The sequence below is a fragment of the Colossoma macropomum genome, unplaced genomic scaffold (genome assembly GCF_904425465.1).
Source record: "Colossoma macropomum unplaced genomic scaffold, Colossoma_macropomum, whole genome shotgun sequence".
Lineage (NCBI taxonomy): Eukaryota > Metazoa > Chordata > Actinopteri > Characiformes > Serrasalmidae > Colossoma > Colossoma macropomum.
This window is the reverse complement of record NW_023494789.1, coordinates 34456479-34473627: the sequence shown is the minus strand read 5'-3', so window position 1 is coordinate 34473627 and position 17149 is coordinate 34456479. Positions and strand designations below refer to the sequence as shown.

The 17149-nt window shown below is 39.8% G+C and overlaps 1 protein-coding gene across 1 annotated transcript; it reads right to left on the bottom strand.

Annotated features, from left to right (window-relative positions):
* Window positions 1–93: 93 nt before the first annotated feature.
* Window positions 94–16117, bottom strand: rhoca (ras homolog family member Ca). Its single transcript, XM_036571091.1, has 5 exons — window positions 15986–16117; window positions 6614–6771; window positions 4273–4393; window positions 3555–3685; window positions 94–1991 (listed from the first exon to the last, which is right to left on the bottom strand). The coding sequence occupies exons 2-5, from the start codon at window positions 6767–6769 to the stop codon at window positions 1818–1820; spliced, it is 582 nt and encodes a 193-aa protein (XP_036426984.1). The 5' UTR covers window positions 6770–6771; window positions 15986–16117; the 3' UTR covers window positions 94–1817.
* Between the last annotated feature and the right edge of the window lie 1032 nt (window positions 16118–17149).

Here is a 17149-nt window from a genome sequence, read left to right as displayed (position 1 = left end):
AAATACTTTTTTAATAAAAAAGTACTGCACAAGTATTCTTTCAGGCTATTGTCATAGAATGTATAAGAACAAGAAAAAGCAACTTACAGAATCAAAAAGAAAAAAAAAAAGTTTATTAACATGGGTTGATTTCACTTCAATGAAACATTCACTGCAATGCTTGTCCTGCTTACAAAGAATTATTACAATGAGCGCTCATATAAATCTGAAGTAGTTCATACTCCATACTTCCAGATAAAAAAAGGAAGATCATTTTAAAGCAAAAGTTTGTTCTAAGAAGAGAGTAACCAAGAATTTGATCACGCAAATTGTTATTTAGTGTTTTTGCTTACCCAAAAAAACAAACAAACAAACAAACAAAAAAAAAACAAACACAAAACAAACAGGCAAACAGAAAAGAAAAAAAAAGGTGTAGACACTGTGCTCCTCTATTGTGTTGTCTGTGATTTTATGGTGCCTTTTAACTGCCAAATAAGCTGGTCTTGTGTAATGCCCTCTAAACCTAAATTCCTTGGCATTGCATCCATGGTAAACTATAAACTCACTTGTTCTGCTATCAAACCATCCCATACTGTTAGCTTGGTGCTCTGTCCATGATTAGTCTGTAAATCTGGGATATTTACAATAAAGATGACAAATAAAGAAACAAAGCACAGAAGTCATTTGCCAGTGACCCCTACCATTCCTCACCACCAGGGGGCAGTAAACTCATTTCTTCCTTGCACAAATCAGCAACAGATGATGTCACACGAATAGGACGGACTACCACTACTACCTGACTACTGGCATGCAACACAAGAACACTGATCATATATTAACGACTCAGAATTTCTTAACACCAACTCCAACACTATATTCAATACCTGTGATGAGAGTGAGCAACTCAAAAGACAACTGAAGGCACGCAAGTCAAAAGCTACAGTGTGTAGCGGCACTAAAGGCCACTAAGCACTATCAAATGCCAAACTGTCCAAATATCTGTCTGGTGTGATTATGATCACTGCCATTCTTTTGGGATGTATTGAAGGAGACCCTTCAAGCCAACTGGCCCATGCAAAGGAGGTTCTCTTGTTTATTAGACCAATTTAGATCTGATCTCAAACTGCTACTAATCAAAGCGTTATACAGCACAACCAGACAGCATCTGTAGCTCAGAATACTGAAAACCCATGTCAGAGCAATATCTAAAGTGTAGAGAAGTACAGATACAGTTGTACTAGGCTGTAACTTTCTTTGCATTTAAACCCATCCACACCTATATATCTGACTGGGTTACACCACCACCACCACTCTGTGAGGGAAGCATAGTTGAATAAGCCAAGTTACCGACATTCAAGAGGAGTGCCAAACTAGTGCTGTGCAAATACATTCAAATCTGAAGAAAACTCACAAAGGCACCAATTCCATTATCACATGCTGTGCTTTGTTAATATCTCGTATAATGTCAGTGAAGTTCAAATGAAAAGGTCCTCATGCCACATCTAGGATATAATAACTATTATCAGGGCAGTGACTAAAGACATACAGTTAGTGTGAATGCATACAACATATTTAAATCAATCATCTACCTCATATTCAGGCGGAAATCTCACTCTGGAGCACAAAAGACCCGTTGTGAGGCAGGTAGGTACAACTAAATAATCAAGGCATATCTTGTTCTAACGCGCATTACTGCCCAGTCTTGGTCCTTTTGATGCGTATGTGACATACAGTACAGTACATAGATGCTGTTTGGTTAAAAATTCAGTTGGTTTTTCCTGGTCAGTTGAATGCCATACGGAAATTGCTGGATGCTTCTGAAAGATTCCAGAAGTTTCTCACAAGATCAAGCATCCGCTCCTCTTCTTCCTCTTCCGGACTTGCAATGCTGCCCTAGTCGCCATTTCAAACACTTCCCTCACGCCCTCTTTGGTCTTGGCTGAGCACTCCAGGTAACCAAAGGCGCTAATACGGTTAGCCATGTCCCGGCCTTCTTCTGGTTTAACAGGCTCCTGCAATTAGACCAGACGGGGTACAGACAAGGTGTTAGTTGAAGAATTGCTCTCCACTTTATGAATTCCATATTGGTTTCATATGTTGAAAACAAACATTTTTGCACAACAAAAGTAAGGCATTAAGGGCAGATTTATAAAAAGAGGTGCTAATTACCAATAATCTATTGACACTTTGTGTCAAGGGGGAGTGGCCACTTTAGCAGCTTATCTACTAAGAACTTCCATGCAAATGAACACGGGCACAACTTGATAATTAATATACGAACAGTGCAATAAAACCCATTTGGCTCATATTTGACTCAAGTTGAATAATGACATACAAAGTCAAAGTGTTGGAAAAGTAAGTCAAAATAAAGGAAACAAAAAAAAAAATATTTCAATGCGAGTCAGAAATCTGAGAAAATTCTAACTTTTGTTTAGAAACACATGCTCATTTTCAGCTAGTGTAATGAGCTGAAACTGTGGAAACTTATATTGTAAAATCCCTAATTTCACTGAGTGCATCCTGGCCACAAAAAGTAGCAAACTGACTAGTACCTTTAGTAACTGCGCAGCCAAAACAGCTTCAAAATGTGCTTTTAACAATAGTTTGGAAAAGAAAACTGTCAAATCACTATTTAAACAAAACCTACTCATAAGACACCGAGTGTTGTAAAATGTTGTTGTTGTAAAACACTTTTCTCTGTCTCTGTATATAAACAATGGCAGCCATTACCACCAAAAATAAGGTTTTAACAACTCACAGTTAGTATCTACAATCAGTTTTGGTAAATCAGAGTAGATGCTTCATTATAATAAATCACCTCAGAGTATTTTGTGCTTTGAGAGGGAAACTTCTAAAATTACTTATGTAATAATGGCAAAAGCACAAGAGCAGCAACCACCTTTTTAAATCTTCCTACGGCTGCTAAAGGGCTGTCACAGCAAATCACGACAGCCACTTTCTAACGCTGAAATGTGGTTTGCAACTGTGCAAAATTAGCAAATCTGCTCCTAAGCCTACATTTGAAGTAACATTTAACCTTCAATTCCATAACAGAAAACATGTATGGTTTCTTAAATACTCTGAGGACAATATCTTGTTTGCACATACTTTAGGCCAAGACTGACTTCTTGTTTTGTGGAACTCCTCCTCCCGAATAAGGAAACAATTCCATAATTCAACAGAATCCACCAGAATTTCCATCACATGACATAGATCAGTGATTCACAGTCACTCATCTAATGTACTTTTGCTTGCTATTTGTTAGTTTTTAATCCTGTCTAGGATAAATACCTAGTTGATTTTAAGATCAGACTTAATTTTAGGTCTAGCCCTAAAGATCACACCTGAGCACATCAAACCCTGCTATGAAAGAAGCACATCATTCAGTAGTGTAGACAGTGATAGCATCAGCTACCGGCTTTCAGGTTTGGCTGGCAGCCAAGAGTTAGAGTGCAATATGTGCTTGACTGATGATGATGATGTTCATGCCTCACAGAGTGACAGTAATGCAATCCTCTAAGTGCTTTTTAATGGGTCTCCTTAAGCAGAGCTGTGGGCCTCAGCGAGGGAACTACCTGCTTCATCTTAGCCAGCTCCCTCCGTGTGTGCTCATCGTTCCGCAGGTCCTTCTTATTCCCCACCAAAATGATGGGAACGTTAGGACAAAAGTGTTTCACCTCTGGTGTCCACTTTTCTGGAATATTCTCTGCAGGAAAGAAAACAATCAGATTGGAGAATTACATTCACATTCATTAAGACCCTAATTAATTGCCCTTCAAGTTAATTTCTAGACATTAAACAAAGGATCTCACTTAACGAAGAATTTGGAGTTAAACCAAACTACTGTCCGTAACCCATTTAATCTCAAAACATTTGCTTCCTGAACAAAAAGACTTTTCAGGGCTATGGTGACTCACTCAAGCTCGTCAGAGCCCAAACTTCCTGCTATTCACAGTTATAGAGAATACAGCCAGGATGTGCCTCATGATAGCTCAGATAAGCAGTGATGAGATCATACAAGAGGGAGAGAATCCTTATTCAGATGCTCCAAGAGGGCGCCAGTACAATCAAGATGTATATCAGCACACAGACAGAACTGTGACGAACAGCCTGAATATGACTCAGGGAAGTCAGCGTTTCCCACCACTGAGGAAATTCTATTTTATATCTAAGCCATAAAGGGAAAAAGAAAGCAAAATCATCTGCAGTGACTCAAACTTCCAAAAGCAGAAGAGCAGAAGATGATGGGCTGCTTGTTTGTTTGCGAGACATAATGTGGAGATTAGACTGTACCTAAACTGTCAGGGCTGTCAATGGAGAAGCACATAAGGATGACGTCCGTGTCTGGGTAGGAGAGTGGTCTCAAACGGTCATAATCTTCCTGACCTGCTGTGTCCCACAAGGCCAACTCCACCTGTCAGTCAAAAAGTGAGAAACTAGTGTCAAGGTAAAGTCAAACAAAACTGACTGAAGCCCTCATGGCCAGGCCAGGGGTGAGTGATACAGAAAAATACAATGTCACAATACTTGGAGACATCTTCATGAAACACATCATTATATTTGTACATAGACAATGCAGTAGACAGCAGCCAATCAAGACCACTTCACTCATCTGAGGCAGGGTTACTGTGAACTCCCAGGATCAATTACAGCTCAGTTGGTGGAAGATAATATTTTCATAAAGTTCCTAAATTGTGTGAAAATTGCCTATCAATCATTTAATAAGTATTTATAAACCCTAAAATAATGTATTTACAAATAATTTCATCTATAATGTGATTCTGGAGTTCCCTTAACAAATCTAGTATTTTTCCTCTCCTCTTTTACATCTCCAAATGGCACAGTGTTTGGCCTCATCCTGTCCCAGACCTAATGAACTGAATTAGGTAAACGGGTGATTAGGAAGGAATAAAACCCCGAGCCCTTCTGCTCCCTTGTGCCTCAAAGCTTGGCAGGGGCACTAAGGGACTTTACCCTGTAAAGCTGAGTCATGCTTTGGGTGGAGACAGCTAGGACTGACCTGAGAGCAGCTACAACCATCCAAATCCTAATCTTAATCATGATACGGAAAACAGTAAAACCTTACACGCTGTGACTGGGCTGATCTGAGGGAAAGTGCGTACGTGAGGAGGGATGGTGAACCACTTATTGAAACATATACAAGAGAGTGGCCTCCTACATCTGTGTAAGCATGAGGTTCAGCAACAACATTGAAAAAAAGGCAGGAAAAGAAAAAGGAGCTATATTTAGATCTTAGCTGTGCCCACAGACAGAGGAGGAAGAGTATAGAACGTTTCCCTTGGGCCAGAGGGATTTAGGCTAAGCTCAGGGTCTGTTTGGGAAGTTTCTAGACCTTATGCAAGCTTGGCAACAAGCTGGGTAGACTCTGTGGAGCATAACCCTGCAGAGAGAGAGAGGGAGAGAGAGAGGGAGAGAGAGGGAGAGAGAGAGAGAGAGAGAGGGAGGGAGAGAGAGAGCGAGAGAGAGGGAGACTAAGGGAGACTCTACAGTAACCCTCCTTAGATACTTTGTTCCTACATTTCCTGTGCAGGAGAAGTAACACACATATAGCTCCACCTCAACTATGCTCTCAGAGACACACAAAGGAAATGAACTGGCCCGTTTATCAGCCCATAAGAGCTAGGGGGAGGGGAAACGTCCAGACACCCATGTTCCCAAGTCAAAGCAGGAAACAAGCAAGTACAGCCATTTCCTGTTATGGTCGTTCCCGGTTTGGCCCTACTAGTGGCCAGTGCAAGACTAGTGTTATCAGCTAGCGCCCATTTACAGAGGAACATGTCTGACTAACCACCGGATGTCACTCATTTCACAACATCGACCATTACCTCAAGTCTAGTGGGAGATTCAAAACTTGTCTGGATACAGTCAAGAGTTAGGTGAGATATACTGTAAACAGCTCTTACAGGAAATAATTATTAAAAACAAAAATCACAGCCCTTAGATTCTTTCAAACTAAATTAATCTCCATTAATATCCAATTATGAGGAGACTAACTTAAATGGGTGAACCTAACCCTGTAACCTGGCACTCCCTGAGGATTACTTGCAAAGACAGAGCTGTTAGAGCTAGGCTTAGAAATCAAAGATTCTTTCAGTGAGAATATAGGTAGTTCACCAAAAATTACAGCATAGCCTACCTACCTAACAGATCAAATACAGAACACTTGGGCTAAATGATTTGGGCAAAATAATCATATCGGGATTTATCTGACTGGTATTGTGATTATTTTCTATTTTCTTTTTTGGCACCAAGGAAACCAACACAATATTTTTTTCAGAATTTCAGGCTTCAATGCTGCCAGACTCCCAGTTCACACACTTCTATTTATTATATTACATTTTCCCAATTAATACTTGGGACAATGTTGAATATTGTAGGGTATAATTAAAATAGCAGTTCTTAGGATTTTAAAATTGCACTTTCAAAATAAAAACAATTAATTTGTAAGCCCCAACATACACAAAAGTGTTTTTAGCTGTTTAAATTTACTTCAAAGATCAAGTTCACAGACAAACTTCCTTTCCACAATTCTTCACATTATTAGACTGAATCTGTAAAGCCCAGGCTTTAAAAGTATTTCACTTTCAAGTATAAGCTAAGAATCCATACCAACCTGTTTGCCATCCACCTCGATGTCTGCAATGTAGTTCTCAAAGACAGTGGGCACGTAGACTTCGGGGAACTGGTCTTTACTGAACACTATGAGCAGACAGGTCTTTCCACACGCTCCATCTCCCACTATCACCAGCTTTTTCCTTATGGCTGCCATGCCTGGAGATGACAAAGACATGTTACATGTTTGTTAGGCTGCCTACTGACATGTTGACAGATTGTTCTTCAGATATTTGAATAGCAGAGGGCAGTACAATTCTTCGCATTTTCATTTTTTTTGTAATTAAAAAAATTTCTTGCTTTTCAGTCTTACAAAAAATGAGGAAAAAAAGCACGGCTCACCAGTTCACATACATAATTCACATATAATAGATGTACAATCAGAACAGTGAAAACAGAGCATCCTTCTGCAGTCACGGCAAACAAGAATGATGTGGGATTATATAATTGAGAGTTACAGATAAAATCCATTGTACCTATCCCATTCCTACTTTAGCTAACGGATTGTATACAAACTGTATTAAAGAAATGGTTCCAAGTGTCAGAAATGTTTCCCCTGCCACCCATATGTCTTGCTAACATTCACACATATGTTGTCGTATAAGTCAATAATGTCATCTAGTCTTTTGACTTTGGCACATTTACACTCTTCCAATGTCTTAAGATTATTCTAGCAGCTGTGATAAAGCCTACCATGTTGAGAGAGAATTTGTTATATGAGACCTTTGGTAATTCAGTCCTATCTCCCAACAGACAAAGCCTAGACAACACTGGGATAATACAACCAGCCCATTTAGCTAAAATTTCTAGAACTTCTATCCAAAACATATTCACAAGAGGGCAACTCCAAAGTGCATGTACACATGTACCCTTCTTTTCTTTGCATTTTTAAAATGAAGGCTGGCACATAAAGCAACTAATTTTAATCAGTGACACTGACATAAAGACAAGAAATGTTTGTGCTATCTTTTGTACTACTTAAAACCAAGTGGTTGAACTTTAACAGCTTTTATTCTCTGATGAAGTGCACTTCACCTTCTGCCCCTTTCATACATTCAAAGGCAGAACTGCAAATAAAGAGTATAAAGAATAGGCTAAATTTGTGATAGAACACAAGGGTGAGATTAGGCCAGGGCTGAGACAGACATCACTAACTGTGCACACAGAAACCTACAATAAATACTTTCAACAGTTTATCATCAGTGGTTATACAATAAAAATGGAATTGTCAGATTCTTGTGATGTGGATTTTCAGTTAAATAATCAAATAATCCAGTCCTACAGGCTACTCTCAGATCCTGCCAAACTCTGTGAAAACAAGGTCACCTATTACAGAAAAACTTTGTCATAGCAATAACATCTGGAGAAGAAGTTAGGTGCTGCCTTGCAACACCAAAGGGCATGACTGTGCTTTGCAGGGTTGGTAATTACTTTTCTAGCACAATGATTAAAGCTTTAGACCCAGTAAGCGGAATAAATTCCTTATCAGGTATTGGAAGTCTGGCTAATTTATCTTCCTTTTTAAAGGGATATGAAAAAGTAGTTTTACCAATAGACAGACCAATATGGGAATTGTGGTATATCTGATATTTTTCCATGTACATGTTTGCTGATACAGAAACATTTATAAGTATGTAAATATTGTGATTACATCTGTCTGAATTAGCATGACAGAAAAATGCACAGTAGCTCAGCATGGCCTAAACTTTCTGCTCTTCTGGAAAACAATAAATTGCTCATCATACACTGGTTTAAAGTAAATCTACACTTGTCCACTGCCGATTCATTCTTTTAGGTACTGATCTGCCGATATCAATATGATTCTCATATCATTGTGCACGCCTGTTTATTAGCCATTTGTAGTATGTAACTAATTCTGCTTAAAACTTAAGTCATACAGCAGAAGGAATGTAGTCAGAGTCACCAAGAATGGCAAATACTACATTGCACAATTAGTGGTCTACTTCATGAAAGCAAACCCAGTGTACACTACACCACAAACTACACAGTAGTGCTAAATTATAAATATTTCATTTTTGTCTGTAGCAGTCTTTTTTTGTTTGTAAATGGTAAGCACTTAAATCAGAGAATCCTGACTCTACAGATCAATGACCTTTGCGCTCTGTGTTGAATATATACAGTCTAGTATAAAACCAAAGACCACCTTGTAGTGGCAAGGGGTTACAATTCAGAAGCTATTCAACAGTAACCATCTTCAACAGCTCTTACTTGTTGTAACAAACAAACCACCATAGTCAGAGATCATCTGCAATGAAAGGGTGCTTCTTAAAACAAATGCTTATTCTCCAATGCCCTTGGCCTTTGCTGATGGAACTATAAATCAGTGTGCTAGACAAGGTTCTGCACTGTAAGCAGCCACTGTGGAAAAAAGGTAGACTGGCATTTCTGAGGTAAACAAGCATGCCACCACTTCAGTTTATATTTGCTTTTGCTTCGAACCATTTTTACAGGCTGGCTGCTACAGTTTTTGGGACTGACTGAGAAGTAGTAGCTCTTCTTAAGGCCTGACGTATATGTGTGGGAGGGAGATAGGCAGCATCCATGATAATAAGCACCAGTAGGGAAGCACAGCTGTGCATATACTTGTACACCCCCACTCTCCACCTCTTCTTGAGACCTAACTGAACACACAAACATGCATGCACACACACCACTTATCACCAGGCACTTGTCATATTGTGCTGAGAGCAGTAAAAATAACTATTTTTAGTGCAGTCCTCCGTCCTCCTCGGCCCAGAATGCCATCTCGCACAAAGCTCCTTCCACCCACGAGAAGCACACGCTTTTGTTTCCATCCAGCAGAAAGCAAGAGTAATGGAAACCTTCCTCAATAAACAGTGTGAAGAGACAAGACTCTCACTATCGGATCTCTCAAAATAGAAAAAATCCTACGGATTTAAATTTTCAGAGTTGAATGGGATTCAATTTAAAGCCACAGGAGTATAGCATCTGCCTAAATTTCTCTTTAAAGATGCAAAATACAGGCCTCAGTGTAAAATTACCAATCTCAGGAGGAGCTCTTGAGTTTACAGCCAACTGAGCACTTCTTGTGACTTTGGAGCAGAAGCTGAAATGGGGAAAGACTATCAGGGCACATCACTGAGACACACAAACAACAAGTCAGTACAAGTCAGTACTTGAGCAACAGTAAGATGTTCTGCTCATGATTGTCTAGCTTTGTTTGTACATTTTCTTACTTGAGTCATGAGAATGTTAATTTACTTCAGCATGAACTCAAAATTACTAATTCTATGGCTTCAACATTTATTTAGTCTATTTAAATTTACTTAAAATCACTGTATAGACAAGTCTTCTAACCGTAAATCAGCTTGGAAAATTAAATTAAATTCCACAATTTCAACAAGACTAACACATTAGCTAACTCATATCACAACAAGGTTGGGCTTCAAACAGGTAGTACAGGTTTGACAGTTCTGTACATGAGTACTCATCTATGGCTACTGTTTTTAGAGTCAATGTGAATCAGAAAACAATGCATGTTCCTTCCATGACATATTCCCTTCAACTGAAGTAGTAGATCAGGGAGGATCTCTGAGCTTGCTGAGCGTTTTCACTCAGTGATGGGGGGGAGGTGGAAAGAGGGAAAACATGACGTTTTGATTAAAGGGCCGATATTACGGCAAGCCGAAAGGAATTTGATGTGTGTAAACCTTTTCATACACTCCATATATGCAAACTAACTGCAAACACAGCCTGTTTTTAAGTTGTTTTTGTGATGTCACAAAAACCTGCACATTTACATATATCCACTTCTTAAGCCTACAGCAGTTTAGCTCTGCCCATTCACACTGAAGTTATGACAAATAATTCAGCCCACACTGCCTTTTGAGTTAGGCTCATTACAGGGCAGCCAACCAGAACAGATGTCATTTACATATATCAGCCTTACAGGCACAACAAACAAAAACAGCCCGTTCAATTCTAAGGGATAAAGAGAGGTTGGAAAAAGGTCATGTATAAATTAATTCTGAATGTTTTTGGTACATAAGCCACACATATCATATGTAGACCCCAGGGGAAGAAAAAAAATACAAGAAAACCACAATATATGGGATCTTATATATATATATATATATTTTACCCACCTGCGGGTAGTGACAGAGTCAAAAATAAGAGGATGAATTTAGAGGAGAATTGTTTGCAGTTCTAAAAGCGTTTTCAGCAATTTAGCTTGTCCCACGTTTGATTCTTTGTGTCTTTTTTAGCAGTGGCAGATGGTGCTGGAGGCTTAATGATTTTACATGGAATGACTCTTGTTGGGGGGCTCCATTCTCTCAAATCCATTTCATGCAGGGAAACAGAAAATGTTCTCCAATCAGAACACTGGAAAACTTCCTTCAAAATCAGGCTACTTAACACTGCCGTGTACTGATTAGCTGGAGTGTACACAGCCCATTACTTTCATAGTCACAACACAACAATAAACCTTGTCAAACAACAAAGCAACAGTTTAGAAAGTTGGAATGCCCCATCATTTCTCTGAACCCAAGAAAAGATGCTGTAACTGGAAATGCATTCCACGTTGTTCACACACACACGTCATGCTTTCGTTTGAGTCATTCCAAATATTTCACTTCTGTTTGGGAACGACGAGAAAAAAAACCCCACACCAGACTGAACCAGTTATTCTGGTTTGAAAGGAAAATACATTTTCACAGATTTCATTTCATAATATTTTTACATCTGTGGGCCAACAAATATGTTGGTCACTGCTTTTCAAGCAGTTTAATAATCTGAAAATCCACACTAGTTCATCCTCGTATAGCATGACAATGCAGCAATGTGTGAAGGCTATGCATGTTTCTTCTGAGGTGTGTTAGGTTCGCTGCAGCTCCTGTTTGCCCAGCATAATGTTCTCAAAGGATAATGCAGTAGTTTCCAATCCTGCCCAAGGCCCTGTCTCGTGAAGCAGGACTTCTTGATCAGCTAGCTAACTTTAAGCTTAGTTTGATCTAACTCCGAAGTTTCTCTCTTACAACAGTGGATCACTTTCTACCAGGGAATATCACGGTGACTTATTCTGCATACCTAACTTGCTCCAGGGAACGTGGCGCTTGGGATTTAATCATACCATAGACAGCTCTTGGATCAATCAGGGCAAGTTTCTGAACAATCAGGGGCAAACTTCTGATGTGACTTCGGAAAAGAACCCTGCCTGTACTTCTGGGGTCACGTTGTTTATGAAATTTGTGCCATCAATTACATGAAAAATTTCTACATATTTACAAACTATGATTTTGAAAAGTAGACCACTTGATTTGTCCTCATGTTTCACACAATTAGCTATTTGTCATAAAATGTTAAGCTTTCATGTGCACATGCACAAGGATTTTCATAACTTGAATATTTACACCTGGGTTAACTGCCTTCATAAAATGAGTTAGTCTAATCACAGCTGCATCTGTTTGTTTTGTAAAGCTAAGGCTTAGTCAGAAACCATATTAAACGTGCTTTGTGATACAGGCCCCTGGAATACCTGCACACTTAGTACTCAGGAAGATCTTGTGAAGTAGCGGATTAGTTGGATCAGGTGCGTTAGAGGACAGAAATGAAAACATATCCAGGACAGAGCTACTTCAGGACCAGGGTAGGGAACCACTAGGATAATGTACCATAATTAAATGTAGTATCCATAACAATATATATTTCTAATGACATTTGTTCCATTTTTTCCCTTAAATGTGCATCCACAAGCTTTTTGATCTTTCACTGGCAGAATGCTATTTGTTTTTATCTTTTAAAATTCTATTACTGTGCATCATGTAGCTTACCGTGAAGTGTGTAGTGCGATATATATCTCTAATTTCCAGTTAAATATAGCAAAGTCTGAACCACATCTGTCTAGAAATGCCAGTTGTATTCATTTCAAAGTGTTCTAAGTTTTCAAAGTACCACCAATCAGGCAGACTGGAGCACCCTGAGATTCCTTGGGAGTCCCCAAACTGTTAGCTTGGGGCATAACAGTGGTAGTCTGAAATAACATTTGCTCCAAGGCTACAGAACCATTTTCAGGGTCCTACCCTAAAGCAAAGGTAAATCAGATCAGAGTGGAGTGCAAGATTTGCATGGAAATTTTTCCACAAAGCCCTAAAACTGCTGCATAAACTGAACTGTTGTTGTGACAGTGTGACTCAGAATGAAGTGTGTCAGTGGTTACTGACCCCAAGTCTTCCATGGCCGAATCCAGGATACAGAGGAGTGAAGTAATAATCATTATATGGCAGACAGTCATGTTAAAACACTCAACCTTATATCATACAATGGTGATAATTACTTGGGAAACTTCTAAAAGACTTGTGAAACACTGGGAAACAGAAAATTAAAGGGTTAGTTCAATTAAGGTCTCTCAATGGGTTTGTCATTCTTGGCTTCTCACCCTAACTAGGTTTCCAACAGCCTGACCAGATTGCTGATGTCATTCTTACTTAGGCTAACTGTATAATATTCCTGGGAAGAGGACAGGATCTTGTAGCATTGGAACATTACTCATAATTATGCAATATTTCCATTGCCCTTTCATATTCTCTTTGCAGAAAAAGAGTGGTTGCTTGCCTATACTGTATGAAGGCTGGGGTAAACTAGAGGAGAGAACCATTAGGATTATAAAAGGATGAACCCATAACCGGACTTTGGACACTGCATGCTCACCACTTTCTGTTGTTCCTTCAAACTGAGCCACTAACAACAAAAGGTCCCCACGTTGCATAAGAGTGAAGGGAAAGGGTGTGCATTTGACTAGAACCCCCCCACAGTATTTCCTCATTAGGTACTGTAGAGTGATTATGTTACCCCTAGAGAGACTACAGTCTGCCAAGGGATTGATATGACAGTTATTATGTGTGAGGTAGAATACCAAACCTTGTGAGGAGAAACACTCTGACTAGAAGCATCTACTTACTCACATAAGGCTCAATTACTATTCAATTCAAATATTCTCACCTTTCTCTGCATGTTTGCGTTTAAGGAAGGGCAGTTTAAGGAAGAGTGAGCAGAAAGTCTTTTTGCCAGAGAATAAATGACAAGTGGGACAGAATCAATAGTTTGACAAAAGATGCTGGATATTTATTTATAACAACAAGTCGCATGGCAGCTCAAAACCATAAGCTCAGTTTCTGTGTGAAATATTCCATTAGAAACTGTTAGGGGTGTTGAGTAAAACTATACAAGATGTCCAAAGGTTTGTAGACGCCCTTTCAAATTAGTGAAATCAGCTACTTTAAGGTGCCGCCATTGGTGATACAGGTGTTCAACTGTGCCCGCAGCTAGTAATCTCCATAGAAAAGCCAAACCAAGAGAATAGGACCCTCTGGAACACGTGAGCCTAAGGCAGTGGTGGGGAATTCCAGTCCTGCAGGGCCAGATTCTTCCATTTGGTGATTTTCCTGCTCAAGCACACCTGATCCAACTCATCAGTTAATTACCATGCTTTTTTGTGTGCTAGAGCAAAAAAATCTAAACTGTGCTAGACTCCAGCCCTCTGTTCCCCACCCCTGGCCTAAGGTAACAATGCTCAATGCCAAGCGTTGACTAGAGGGATATAAAGCCATTGGGCTGTGAAGCAGCGGAAGTGCATTCTCTAGAGTGATGAATCTAATACCTTTCAAATGAGTTGGAACCAGAACTGATCAGGCAACATCAGCATCTTGCCTCACTAATACTTTTGTGGCTGAATGCAATCAAATCCTCACAGCAATGTTCCAACATCTAGGAACCTAGAGAACCCGGTGTGGATGTTGGGTGCAAACTCCCCATTAATACCCTTAGCTTCAGAAGAAATGCTGGACGGGCAGGTATCTACAAACTTCTGGACATATAGTGTAGACTCAGTTAAACTGCTAAGGAAAATCTGGCCATCTGCATTGTGTAGAACAGCTTATCAATTACCACTGGAATCCACAGGGCACGATCAGAGAAACATTAGGTTACAACAGTGCATTACAGGTTAAAAGTTCTTGTCACTTTCAATTTTATAACCTTCTCTTATAACCCCAATAAACCCACAACGATTAATTTTGTAAAACTATTCCATCAATGGAATCTCTTTTTTGGAAAGTTCCCCATTTAACAGAATAAGCAATGTCCAATACACAGCCTCAATGACCAAAGAGCATCTGCTGATCTGCAACCTGCCTTACTTTCCATTTTCAATCAAGCTGAATAGGTTCTTAAATGTTACTGAAAGAAGACAGACTGAGCTGCTCATTGTCCAGTACTGGTTCCAAAACTTACACAGCAACAGGACAACTGCAATACACAGTGTACTACCGTGTGGTGAAGCAAGGTGGGACTTAAGACCCTGAATAGGCTGCAAATAAATCCATATTTATGGGCATGTGGTATTAAACAAAGTCCCCGATACTTAGGGCTCCCTCCCTAGCTTCCCCACAGCTCCTTCGTTGCTGTACTTTGAAAGTTGACCTAGTTTGCTTGTCTCGCTTGTGCCTTGTCCTCATGACTCAGTGAACTATATGCCTGTTTACTGTATCCGTGTCAGATGGCCTACTGCTTTTCAAGGATTAAAGCAGTGCACTCAGCGGGTCGCCTACGCTTGGGAATGACTCAAACCGTCTTAATGTCACCCTGTTTACAAATCCTTACCAGCTAACTACTTAAAGTCTTGTCATTTCAAAAGCGAAACTGTCTTGCTCCTTGTTTATCTGAATAAAGATGTTCCAGGCAGCCCAAACAACGCCCTGTGACTGCGACAAGGCGGGCCTCGCTGGCACTAAACAAATTCTTTCATACTTCTGTGACTCTAGTTTGTGCTGGAAGCCCATCCACCTCCTACTCTAAGCGCTCCAAGCGAAAGTTTTTTGACTCGAGCCACTGCCGACAGCAACGCCCTAGTATATGATTAAAGCCATTTCACTGCGTTAAGAATAAGAAGAAAAGACAAATCCTTGTCGACAGCACTGCTGCCAACCGACCCGAGGAACTACTCAAAACTACAGCGCTGTTCGAGGACTTGAGATTTCATGTAAAGTTATTTTTCCTGCCGCTGCCTCACCCTTCAGGTTATGAAAAGGAACTGCTAGGAATGTGAGAATTAACAGGTGGTCTACACAACCACAGGATAGCAGCGAATGCTAATCCATCGCTTAACTCCTCTCAGTACCTAAGAAAGACCGGAGTAAAAGGTGAATTCAAGCCTTCCCTACAAACACCATTCAGTCTTTCTGATTGACAAACAAGACTTTCAGGTCTGTGAGCCGAGCCACCACCTACTTTCACAAACCACCGCAGCAAAGAACGAAAAACTTGTCCTAACCAACGTCCCCAAGCTACTTCGACACGGTTTGCTGAAGAAATGAAAAACACAAGAGAGCAATACCTTATTTCTGCCGTTTTCGTGTTGTTTTAGCGCACTGCTAAACCTCCGTGGTGTCCAAGTTTCGGTGCTGTAAGCGGCGGATCCGCGGAGTCTGGCAGCTCTATTGCTAAGAAACGAAGCTGACAGACCTTAGCTCCGCCCACACAAGGGGGAACTGCGCCCGGTGCTAAATTCCTATTGGCTGAGAAGGCGGTTTATCCGTTAACAGTTATTTAGGCCCCTCCCCTTATCTCGATAATGATGACATCATTCCTACAACAGGGACAGCAGGGAGGGACGAGTGGTGGCGCAGCCCTCGACATCTCCAAGAACAGGAAAAAAAGCGATGTTAAAGGGAAAATCCACCAATTTTTCAAAAAACATCTGCATAATCAAATCATTAAAATGTAAACAAAGTCATTCAGAGTGGATGAGAAGAGTTCCGAGAATTTACTGAGTCAGAATTGTTTACAGTGGTCGTGATGGGAACCAAACGTCTAAGGAGTTTAATTCCTCACACAAAAACACATGAAATGGTTACAAATTGCCTGATATGTGAGATATCTTTCTACGTAAGTTTTAAGATAAGGTGTTAGCCTTAAATGTATGTTTAAAGTCATGGAAAATAGGTGCTTTTGAGATGAAATAGTCCTGGAAAAAACTTTTTGTCAGATTTACCACTATTTTACCATTATCAACATTACATATATTAGCTGGTCATTTAGATGGCTAGAAAATGGCTATGTCTGCTTTGTAGACATTGCAACTGTTCCTATCACCACCATTGGAAAAAAATCAGAGTCTCTAAGTTTCTCTTCAGTGTAGCATTTCACATCAAACACTGAATGACTTATGCAGAAATTTCACAAAGCCCTTTCAAAATTCTTTATGAGTGCAGAAGTTAGTATTTACTAAGTTATTCATACAATCAAGAAGCTATAAACAGTCATTAGGTATAAAGAGCAGAGGCTAACAGATAAGCCTTCTATTGGCCACTGTTTGCTGAGGCAAGCCTGCAATATAGGAAACAATAATTAGTTCTTCTAGGAAAAATGTCTTGTTATAAGTTTATTGTGAGGATTTCTTTCCTTTGGAAATAGATTTTTTGGCCCCACGGCACATTAAACAACTACACACAGTGAAACCACCTAAATATTCAATAAATGCTGACACTGATGTATCCCT

Bases quoted from the DNA above. Each gene is read 5' to 3' on its own strand.
- rhoca (XM_036571091.1), bottom strand. From the start codon at position 6,769: ATGGCAGCCATAAGGAAAAAGCTGGTGATAGTGGGAGATGGAGCGTGT. The intron at 4,394-6,613 runs GTTGGTATGGAT...TTTGACTGACAG, and splicing joins TCGAGGTGGATGGCAAACAG to GTGGAGTTGGCCTTGTGGGA. The intron at 3,686-4,272 runs GTACAGTCTAAT...TCTTTCCTGCAG, and splicing joins TGACAGCCCTGACAGTTTAG to AGAATATTCCAGAAAAGTGG.